At 51.0% G+C, this 11,075-nt stretch overlaps 5 protein-coding genes across 5 annotated transcripts; 1 reads left to right on the forward strand and 4 right to left on the reverse strand.

Moving 5' to 3' along the window:
• Positions 1-653: 653 nt before the first annotated feature.
• On the reverse strand, positions 654-1,268 carry VFPPC_07832 (tetratricopeptide repeat protein; the record flags this gene model as incomplete). The annotated part of the gene is made up of 1 exon (XM_018286634.1): positions 654-1,268. The coding sequence occupies one exon, from the start codon at positions 1,266-1,268 to the stop codon at positions 654-656; it is 615 nt and encodes a 204-aa protein (XP_018143344.1).
• Positions 1,269-2,540: 1,272 nt separating this feature from the next.
• VFPPC_07833 (60S ribosomal protein L16) lies at positions 2,541-3,651 on the reverse strand (the record flags this gene model as incomplete). The annotated part of the gene is made up of 5 exons (XM_018286635.1): positions 2,541-2,679; positions 2,761-3,019; positions 3,082-3,135; positions 3,233-3,368; positions 3,628-3,651. 5 exons carry the CDS (start codon positions 3,649-3,651, stop codon positions 2,541-2,543), a joined length of 612 nt encoding a protein of 203 aa, XP_018143345.1.
• A 912-nt stretch (positions 3,652-4,563) lies between these two features.
• VFPPC_07835 (BAG domain-containing protein) lies at positions 4,564-5,421 on the reverse strand (the record flags this gene model as incomplete). Its single annotated transcript, XM_018286636.1, has 1 exon — positions 4,564-5,421. One exon carries the CDS (start codon positions 5,419-5,421, stop codon positions 4,564-4,566), a length of 858 nt encoding a protein of 285 aa, XP_018143346.1.
• Positions 5,422-7,629: 2,208 nt separating this feature from the next.
• Positions 7,630-8,113, forward strand: VFPPC_14315 (glutaredoxin Grx1; the record flags this gene model as incomplete). Its single annotated transcript, XM_018292084.1, has 3 exons — positions 7,630-7,681; positions 7,778-7,876; positions 7,944-8,113. 3 exons carry the CDS (start codon positions 7,630-7,632, stop codon positions 8,111-8,113), a joined length of 321 nt encoding a protein of 106 aa, XP_018143347.1.
• Positions 8,114-8,450: 337 nt separating this feature from the next.
• VFPPC_14316 (chalcone isomerase, subgroup) lies at positions 8,451-9,608 on the reverse strand (the record flags this gene model as incomplete). The annotated part of the gene is made up of 1 exon (XM_018292085.1): positions 8,451-9,608. One exon carries the CDS (start codon positions 9,606-9,608, stop codon positions 8,451-8,453), a length of 1,158 nt encoding a protein of 385 aa, XP_018143348.1.
• Between the last annotated feature and the right edge of the window lie 1,467 nt (positions 9,609-11,075).

Below are 11,075 nucleotides of genomic sequence, written 5' to 3' on the forward strand. Positions count from 1 at the left end.
GTAGGTCGAGGACCGGACAGAGCACTCCACGCCTCGCATTGTCTCACAATTTTTTTTTGTCCTTGCATCTGCTTGGGGTATGCCTAAAGGAAGTGCAAGTCGAGAGGACCCAAAGTTGTCTGGTCCAATTGATTGGCCCAGAGTAGTTTTGGGTTGTCGCCAGGAAGGGAAAGCAACCTGCGGGAATCGACCACAATGACAAATCTTGAACTCCTTGTTAGCACTTGTGGTTTGGTGGTGTTTGGACGATTTTACATAAGGCAGTGGTTAAGCTTGTATTGCCAACATGCACAATATTGACGAACAAGGAACATTCCTTCCGTCTTTAAATATCATGAACCTTGGCATGTACGTCCACTGAATGAGTAGATGGGATGGCAGAGTAGCTCATGAAAGTATGCGCCATTTATATTCCTGCATTATATGCTCTTCCCAGTTCCAAAATTCTACCGGCCGTTCATATGGTCGTTGTATATCTGTATATCCTCAGGATATTTATAGACTCTGATCATTCTCAGGGAAGGAAGTGGATTCAATGCCGTGCAGCAAGTTGGTATCAAGGCCAAAAGCCAAATCCCAATACAATAAAAAAAACGCCAAAACAAATTTAAAATCCAACAACAATGCCCAACCCAAAATAGCAGCAACACCCCCTAACGAGCCTTATTCTTCGCAACCAACGCCTCAACCTCCTTCAACAATGACACCAGCTCCCCCTCCTCGCCCTCCACCTCAAGACCCTGCTTAACCCAGTCCCTCGCCTCGTCCAGCCTCCCCATCTCCATCAGACACTTCCCCCTCCTCCACCAGGCCTTGGCGTTGCCCACGCGTCTCGCCTCGACGCTGGCCTCGGCATCGACCGCTCCCTCGGGCCAGTTCTGCGTCGCCATGTGCGCCTGGGCCCTGTTCGCCAGCAGGCCAGACACTTCCTCCCTCACCAGGGCGGCGGGCTCCCAGAGAGGTCGCTGGAGGGCCATCTGGATGCCTAGCGAGTACAGGCGGACTGCTTCGGCGTATTTGCCCTTGCGGTACTCGGCGTTTCCGTTGTCGCGGAGCTTGCTGACTTGTCCGGTGCGTTTGGGGTTCACGGGGATAGGGGGCGGGGGCACGCCGTTGGAGGAGCTGTCCACGTTGAGGAGCGCGCGGTGGAGGGTGTTGAGGGCCTCGAGTTCGGCGGTGAGGGCGCGGGATTGTTTGGCGGCGCTGATGGCTTTGGATTGGGGGTCCATGTGTATGGGGAGGAGGTCGAAGTGGTCGAGGTCTGACATCTTGGGCGGTTGTGTTGGTTGCCTTTTGAGTAGGTGGGTGTGTGATTGAGGTTCACGACAGCTGGGGATGTTTCAGTTTTCGGTTATTGGAGTTGTGGGAGCTGAGGTGGGTGGAATTAGAAAAGTTGGTGATGGGATCTGGGGATGTTTCGCTGCAGATGCTGGCTCCAGAAGGACAAGTTACAACTTGCGGTTAGCTCTAATCTTATCAGCACATGACTGTGGGGTCGTGGTTGACACCCCACGGTGGTCCTGGTGTCAATGTGCATAGTGCAGCCTACCCTGGGGTGTGGTCAGGATTTACAAATCAAAATCACAAATGAACGTAATTTCCAGATACTGAGTGTAGTAGTGCCAATTCTAATTATACGTAACTTTAAATACGCAGATTGAGTTAATTGAGCTCACATTGTATCCGGAAACGCTGAGTTGTTGTGAGTGTTCGTACAATTGTGACCCATTGCCACAGCCCTGATGGTGACACACAACTAATTCCCACACTCAGTGACATCACACAATAGCCATTCGCTGGCCAAATCACCCAGCACTGCCCAAGTCACACAAGCCGAGATTATTGCAAATTCATCAATTATCATGCAAAACATACCATTCCTTTTCTACTCCTATGGCGTAAAATGCTAGAGACCCCCTCAGCCCAGACACGAGAGAAGAGAGTCAACATAATTCCCATCGTCTTCCATGTCCCATCAACCAAACCCCCCTTCCCGTCATTTATCATGGATCCCATCTTGGAAATATTCAAGATTGGCTTCCTTGGGTAAGAAAGCAAAAGGGGAAAAATTAAAAGCAGCGTTATTCCTCAGTCCTGCGTTGCGTCCATACCCAATGCCTCAAAATCACAAAGACCGCAAAAACTCCCCAAGGTTTTATCCTCGCCAAAGAACGTATTACCTCACGCATCGCGTTTCTTGATTCCGGAAAGGAAAAAACGTGTTCCCGTTTGGCAACCGTGCTTTTAGGGTAGAAAGAACCTTTGGATTCTGTGCTTTATTTGTTTTGGGCATCGGTTTCTTTTTTTGTCTTCTTCTCATTCGACGAGCGATATTCCATGTAGAACATTTAGAACAACCATCCGCCACCCTTCCCTATAGCCTGCCCGCCCTTGCCATCACTCTGCAAATCAAGTGTAATCCGTTTGTGAACCGCCGCGCCAATCTAATGAACCGCACGAGAAAGGACAAAGACAATGCGAAGTTTTTCACCTAGACCCGTGTCGTAGCATGGTCAGAGGGTATAAAAAATATGGCTGGTTTAGTAGCCATAGGCCGCAAGAGCCTTCGCCGTCCCGGCCTTGACAGTGGCGTTCTTCTTGGCATCGGACAGTTGTCGAGCAGCAACCTTCTTGCGCTCGTAGTAGGCAGCGCCCTTTGCCTTTCTCCGCTCCTCCAATCTGTATAATGCGTTAGCTTGTTATTCTCCGCCTTTCCAAATGCCTGGCAATGAGAGCCATCGTCCCCATTGTACAACATACCGAGCAACAACATCCTGGTACTTCCAGCCAACCTCGTGGCTCAGACGGCCGACAGTGCAGTACTTGCGGCCAGGCTGCAGGCGAAGGACACGCAGAGCCTGGGGAACGACCATCTTCTTCTTGGTGTCATAAGGGGGAGGGACACCCTCGAAGACCTTGAGGCGCTCCATAGCAGCAGCACCTCGGGCAGTCTTGTGGGGGATCATGCCTCGGACGGCCTTGTAGAAGATTCGGGAAGGAGCGCGGAAGTGGAAGGGACCTAGATTCGTGTTAACTAGGTTGAATTGCGCAAGGTAGAGTTGACTATGGATTGAGACTCACCACCGCGGGTGGGGTTGTATCGGGTCATCTTTCGCAGATAGGCGTGGTACTTGACTATGCGGTCGTTAGTTATCTCGAATCATGTTGTTGTCTGCAACGTCCCAAGCAACTTCGAAGAAGCAGCCGAAACATTGGAAGAGTGTTCACATACGCTTAGCGCGGAAGAACTCGCCAGAGATGTTGAGAGCCTCGCAGCGGACAACAACGATCTTCTGGCCGTTGAGGAGCTGCTTGGCGACAATGCTGGCAAGACGGCCAAGCAAGTGGCCCTTGCCGTCGATGACAACCTAATAGCAACTCTGTTAGCCGCCAATATGTTCATCCATGCCTTTGCTGTGTCCGGTGTCCCATTTCAAGCGACTTCCTCCCAAAGGTTCCGAGTGTGATTGCTGGTGCAAACAGGCACATTGGTCTTCGAACATAATCCCAAGTGGCTTCCAAACCACAATGTGCCCGCGCATGCAACCATACTCGAATCCTTCCTCCCGCTCCTCGAATTGTACCGGACACAGGATACACAAGGGTGTTGCTTGGTCTTGTACTCACAACCGGCTCGAATGACGACGACATCGTTACCGACTCTCCTTTTGGTGACTGAGAGAAAAAGAAAGGAAGGCGACTGCTCAGACGACGACGAAGACACACAAATCCTCCAACCGGACCGGCGAGAATTTGCTACTGTGGCTGCTGTGGGTTAGTCGTCCCTGGGATGTTGATGAAGTGGTCGCGATAGTGATTGACGGCGAGAAAATCCAAGTTCCGCTTGAGGGCTCGTTGTGCCTTTGCAACAACTGACGCTAACCGAATAGGGCTAAGGGACTTTTCGGGGCAAGCGAACACCGCTCACAGGGAAGAGGATGTTTAGGGCTGCGAGACCTATTGTGCCCTTGCCGGAGTTTCCCCGACTCCACGGCTTGCTGCCAAAAAGCCCTCTTTTCTCACGAGCTTAGCTAAGCATTGGGCAGGACAAAGCTCCATATATCATGTGATGCAAGGAATGTGCGATTCATCTGTACTAGGTCGTGTCTGCTGGAAATCTACGGCAATAAGGGCATCTCAAGCTCCATCTGTTTTAGCCCAGTGACATACCTTGATGGCTACTGCGGGCACCCAGATACTGGATAGCGTTGATGGAAACAGACACCAGGATATTGGTCGAGTCACAACTAACACCCCATTTGCTTCACTATGGGTACATATAACAATACGTCAAAACCATACCAATGCATCGTAGTCCATTCAAATAGGAGCTTCACCCACGGATGACGCGCTGTCTAACTTGCCAAAAATTGTGCTGGTTACCATTACAGATGCTCTGCCATTCCCAGTCATGCAAAAGTCCATCACAAAGCATGCCCTTCTGCCACAAGTCTATATATGCAATTTCGGCCCGTAAAGCCAGAGAGAATCCCAACGCCAATCAAATCTAGTTCTTGCGTCTTGTTTCATGAGGCAGCTCAGTGCCAGACCAGTCATATCGCTCTAGGAAGCTTTCGCTATATCCAAATCCTTGAGTGTTTCCTGAACCTTCTTCACCAATTCCTTTCTCTTATTCCTGACTTCTGGGATACCTTCCGAGTCCACGGCATCTAGCTTCAGCAAAACGTGTTGCAGAATAGACTCGGAATATTTCCTGTGCTCGTCCTCGCGCTTCTTGAGGTCAGAAGGCGGCGAGGAAATGAACTTGACACATAGGGGTAGCCATTCCGTGTTAAACACATTGGCAAGCTCATTAATTTTCTTCATGGGACCAGCACCAGGAGTTGGGGAGCTTGCGTCAACATTAGAAGTGCTGTCGCGGGGACTGCTAGCAGAGTCGCCGTCAGTCTTGGGCCCCTTCTTCTTCTTCTTCTTGTTCTTGCGACGACCTGACTGGGTGTCATTGACAATAACCATTTCCTCCTCGCTGCTTTCGTCCCGGATGTCGGCAAGGACCGCCATCAACTCGCTCTTGTTCTTGACTCCATAATCCCGCACAGGCGCGGCTGCTTCTTTGAGCTGGCGACCTTTGTAAAGGAGTTTAATGCGGGGAATTGCGCGATCGGACAAGTCCATCATTAGTCCGATGCGGTCTCGCACGTCTTTCACACGCAGCTTGCCATCTCCGATAGAATATGCTGGGAAATGTGCAGGGTATGTTACGCCTTTGTTTTTAATAATCAGGACATCGTCTTCTGGCGGAGAGCCACCCGGTCGTGTTCCGAGATAGGCGGATGGATCTTCCAAGTCTTGTGACGTGATATAGCTGAAGTCGTCGTCTGTCACAGCAGGGATTCCGCCCGGCATGGAGCTGTACGGAGAGCTCTGCTCACGGTTAAGCGACCAGCCATATCTCGACATGGTGAGAGGCAGGGCGACAAGAGCTGCCAGGCTGCTGTAAACAAGGCCAGGAGGAACACCCAAGGTCTCCGAGATGTACTCGTTGGACCCTTGAAAGGCCGTCGAGAGATTGACCAGCGTGCCGTTCAAGTACGAGGTCAGATTTTGGAGGGCACCAGAGGATGCCGCGATGGGCTGGCTGGAATCCACCTTGTCGTCGGTTGGTGAGGTTGGCCCGATAAGGTCACCTCTTCGTCGGTTTCAACAAATGTTACAAACTGAGGACTGAGGCTGGACTACAACGATGGTTCTTGTAATTTCGGCGGGGGTTAAATACGTCTGAGAGGCACCGGCGACCGCGACCGCAGTTTGTCAGTTGGCGGCGTTTCCGAGTGCTTCGTGATGTTGGATGCTCGACGTTTAATGCTGTGCAATTATAGTCGTTCCATGCAAGAGGACTGGGCTTGCCCCAGCTTGGATTATTCTCGGGGCGAAAGGTTGTTCTCGCGATTGCAAAGACAACCAAGGTTCGTGGGTGTGTCGATCCGGATGGATTCTGATGTTCCTGGTAAGGAATCAAGATTGGAGAGATCTTCCCGTCTGGCATTAAAAGTTTGGGCGGGCGAGGGGAGGAGGCTCAAATCCTAGCGCATTCTAGGGGTCCAAGGTCAGGTGATGATGACAAGTGGTCATGTCGCAAGGCTGAGCAGTTGGAGAACCTACCTAACACGAGACTGCGGCAGAGGGTCAGAAGGATCATTCGAAGACAAGTTTGTTATTATGTCCAGGTTTTGGGTTTTGGATGGCTTGCGAGTGAAAAACTTGCAACAAGCGTTTGGATCGCAGGTTTTTGAAAGCTGTCATGACCATTCCCCTTACCCTGTACACCAGTCCACGACAGAATCCGCATAAAAAACGACTGTTTGACAAAGATTGCGGAATACGGCACTGGTTCTTTCTTCCTAATGGAGTCCGCTTGCTAAATGTGTAACCATTTTTGGTGCCACGACAACTGGAAGAAAATGGTGTGTTTGTTGCAAGAGTGATACATGAACCCGATAGGTTACCAGATGGGAACAGCACAAGCCTTTGAAGATGCCGGGCGGCTTTGATGGTAACACCCCACGACTGTTCTTTGTAGACAAACAAGTGCTCGACTGCAGCAAAAGAATAAATAGCCCTGCTTAGACAATGGAGATTTATGGCTATTTATACATCTGCTTAGCAAAAATGATGAATACTCTAACATTTCAGGTGCTAAATCCTGGTGTCTCCCGCGGCATCACCGTGGTTGGCTAAATATAACCAGACATGAAGAAGAGCACTTGAGCCTATAAGTAGTATCAATAAATATTACTCGAGCTCACCTAGTGGTGTCTATTTGAATAACATACCATGTGCTGCTTCAGTTGGAAACCATCTGTCCATTACTCGGTCATCCATGGGTGGACACACGCAGTGCACAATTCCAGAATATTCGCCGAGGTTACAGTGACGTCAAGCAACATTGAAGGATCAATTGAGCCATTCGCTGTAGTTGAAGTGGAGGGCCTTCTAAAGTTGGTGGCACCAGGCGGTGCAGTGTTGTCTCGTCAGCACCAGGCCAGACTCATGCTGGCTACGATCTGGTCTAGGGCAGCCAGGCACTTGATTTGCAATGGCCTCCAAATGGCACCGCCACCCATTCTGCATTATTCCCACCAACCCAGGCGAGTGATGGCCACTAATTCGGCAATCTTGCTGCAGATGTCTGGTCCGTCTTCCAGTACGATCCGGCCTTGCCAGGTGGCCAGCCAGCCGTTGGATGAATGGCGACTGGAGCCTGCTTCGCGAAACCTTGACCTTGACCACCAAAACGCAACCAGACGGCACACACCCCCTCCAGCCACGGCATTGCATCATGAAGCCATGGCGTCCCACCCGCCGCCCTAGCGCCAGACATTTACCAATCCCAACTCTTCAATGTCCTCATTGATTCCATTCAACCCTCCACGTCCAGACTTTACTTGCGTCTCCATTGACACATTGACAAATCCCTTTGACGTCTGCTCCGAAGCCCCCCTCTTGTTCCGCATAAATTCAAATCCCGGTCCCTTCCGCCCAGAGTATTTAGTATCAAGACCATCCACTCCCTGCGCTTTCGCTGCAATTCCTTTGCAGCAATAACGCCTCATGTTTAACGTATTCCGACACTTCTTTTCCTCCTTCGCTCATCCCAGTCCCGCAGCCATGGCAGAAGCAAACACCAAGGTCCAGCAGATCATTAAGGACAACGCTGTTGGTACGTATACCCACGTCCCGCCGAGGCTGTCGCAAACTTGATACAGCGGCAGCTGGCAATGGTCCTTGAAACTCCATAGCTAACGTTTCATGACAGTCGTCTTCTCCAAGTCCTACTGCCCGTACTGTCGCGCCACCAAGCAGGTGCTCAGCAAGATTGGCGCCGACTTTAAGGCTTACGAGCTTGACCAGCTTCGTATGTTGCCCTCAACCTTATCTTTTGCAACTTTAGATGGAAGAAACTAACCAATGGTGCAATCCAGCCGACGGCGCTGCTATGCAGGACGCTCTCGAGGAAATCACTGGCCAGCGCACCGTTCCCAACGTCCACATCAACCACAAGCACATTGGTGGCAACTCTGACGTCCAAGACCTTTACAAGTCTGGCCAGTTGGAGAAGTTGTTGAAGGAGTCTGGGGCGCTTAAGGCGTAAGAACAGGGCCACTTCATTTTGAATTTTTGATCACGCAAAAAGCAGAAAATGTGTAGAACGGAACGCAATGGCTGATTTGTTTTGTTTTTTCAATGTCTTCAGGGCGAGGCTTTGATAGATGAGTAGACATACATTGGCGACCGACATGTGTACAGATTATGAGAGGTTTTTTTTTTGAAACATACCCGGGTTTGAAGGACTTGTTTGATAGAAGTGGAATATACATTGGCAATTAAGCCTGAGCGGATATGAATCTTTGGCACCATATTTTGTGCTTCTACTGTACAATTGGACTGTCGTCTCGTACACCCTGCCTGGAAATTTGTCGAGACTATGCTTACAAGATCTGTGTAGCTACGGTGCCGACAGGTCGTTCCACAAACTCCATAATCCCCTCGATGATATTCTCCCTCGCCCCCTCAGAAGCAACCTTATTTCCTGCTAGATAATTCAACCACAACAGCCTGGATAGTCTCTCATCTGAGACGGTGCCCATCACACTCCTATCCTTCTGTTGCTTATGGTCCCCGTCTCCGTAGAGGACGACCAATTTCCCCTGCGCGTCACGCGACAACAAGAGTTCCTTCTTCTTTGGAACCTGCCCTCGGTTGAAAAAGCCCTTGAAATCCTTCATAGCCGCACCAAATGCCTCGTCGTTGTAAGCCTTGTCGCGGCTTGAACGGGCTTGAACGGCTCGCACAAACCCATCTCTGAGATGGTGGAAGTCGGTGTCGCGAACGGGCACGATGCGGAATGCGCTGCGGCACCCGGCTTCCTGCAGGATAGAATCCCACGTTTGCTCGCCTTCAGTAGCATCGCGCAGCGCCTTGCGGAGCGCATCCTTCTCAGAAGGAATCAGCGTGGTAGCCAGCGGGTTGATCTTCTTGACGAGGTAGTGCTGCAGCCGCTCGATATCTTGCGTAGCGACGTAGAATCCCACCAGGTAAACCTGAATGCCGATAAATGTGACGGTCCTCATGCCCAGCCCGACAAGCGTATATTCTACACCCGCATCATTGGACACGGATGCGGCGATGGGTCCCTCAGCGGAAGAACTCCCAGGCAGGTCGAGATCCATGGTACGAGGAAACACCGGAACGACACTATATCCCGTGGGAACAATCTCCCTTCCCTCGTCGTCATGGAGAACGACCTTGCGCTTCTCCCCGGCTTCTGTCTTGAACGCCTCTGTTGGAATTGGCGAATCACATTTTACAGCGGCATTGTCCTTTTCATCCTGTGCGTCCAGCGCCTTCTTTAGCTTCCATGCCGTGTAGATGAAAGAGATGACTCCTGCGATAGCGCCGGCGGCCAGGAATGCAGTCCGATTCTGCTCGTAGTCGCGGCGTTTGTTGTTGAGCTTGTTCAGGTCGAAGTCTTGTGTGGCACGGGTAGATGCGCGCTGGGAGAGGAACGCGCGGTGACAGACTGGCGCAAGAGCTGGACGGGTTGATGCCCGTGCGAGCGGCCGGGCGAGCCGTGATGGGCGCAGCATTGGGAATTGACACTGTTGGCGATGAGACGGATAGTCGGGGTTGGGACCGAAGATTGGTTCTAGGAGTGAGATGTTGCGTGATGGAGAAAAATCAATGTGACGTAGTGGTTCGGGTTTGGTGGGACTGGAACTGGCCAATTGCCTTGGACCTGGTGGCTTGATCGAGTGTCGGCAGGTTTGGAGTCCGCATTTGAGCTGTCTGATTATGTGGCTGTGAAGGGGAGTGTAATTCAGAAGGCCTTCAATTTTGATGATAGGGTCTTTGGGGTCAATGGTTTCGGTTTCTTAATTCTGCGGTTCCAATGGCATCATGTGCTGGACTCATGAGGATATGCTTCGAGCATCGGAACATCTACGACCGGACCGTGGGAACTCGAATCACTCAAATCACTCAAATAACAAATAAACTCTAGACTTTCTGCTTCTAGCAAAGAAAGACGGCGGATATTTTCACCCATTTCTGTTTCTTTTTTTGTAATTTCGCTGATCATGGCGACAGGTTACGTTAAAGTGCAGAAGGCAGAGCAACCTGTTAGCTTTGGACCTCACTTCCAACTCAAATGTCAAAGGCGCAAACAGAACCATAAATGGCTATTGAGAAATTGATAGCAACACAGAAATATGCCACTTAAACCATTCGACCTCCCCACAGCCGCCAATGGGCATTCTCTCTCTCTCTCTGGCCTATGTCAACTGGGCCCAACACCCGTTCGGCAAAGGGAACTTTGGTCAGGAACAATATGGATAGGCAGCTCCGCCTTCTATCAAGCGCACAAATAAGAGGCATGCTTGCTAATTTGCAAACTGCCGACGGGACTGTAGTCATGCGGCTAACGTCCAAGGTAGTCTGTCCTATTTAGACGGGCAAATTGTGGTGCCGGACAAATGACTTTCAATGTTATCCCAGCAATAGCAAGCAACATTGCACCAACACTTCGCCTGCTTGTGCTGCCTGATGCGTCCACCTTCAACTTTGTCCCCCAAATCATGATCTGCAGTGCCGGGAATAGCGGGATGCTTCCCCGCATTCACGACTCGCAACCAATCACAACCTGTCAAAGCCGCTCTTGCACCAACCCGATGCCCCCGAAGAAGCACCAGCCAGCACCTACAACGAACTGCCTGCCTTGTCCAAGCGGGGTCAAATGGTGGGGGGCAGGTTGGCTGGGGAAACTTGCAATTGTCCGTCCACCTTCCAGTTGATGATCGTCAATTCCACCTTCAAGTCCAGGCTAAACTTTTCCGGACCGACCAAGAACCACTTACATGACCATATTGCCCTCGGCAGTGCCGCCGGTTCTTATGGCAGAGTTGCACTGAGGTGTAGCTAACCATGATGCTTATTCACAGGGAATAGCCGCACCACACTCGTGTAACGAAAAGGCGGAGAACGCAGCGTCGCAACATCATAGCTCTGGTAGGGACGTGCGATGACGATGCGGAGAATTCTAGTGTCCCCCAACGCCA

The sequence above is a fragment of the Pochonia chlamydosporia genome, chromosome 4, assembly GCF_001653235.2.
Source record: "Pochonia chlamydosporia 170 chromosome 4, whole genome shotgun sequence".
Taxonomy (NCBI): domain Eukaryota; kingdom Fungi; phylum Ascomycota; class Sordariomycetes; order Hypocreales; family Clavicipitaceae; genus Pochonia; species Pochonia chlamydosporia.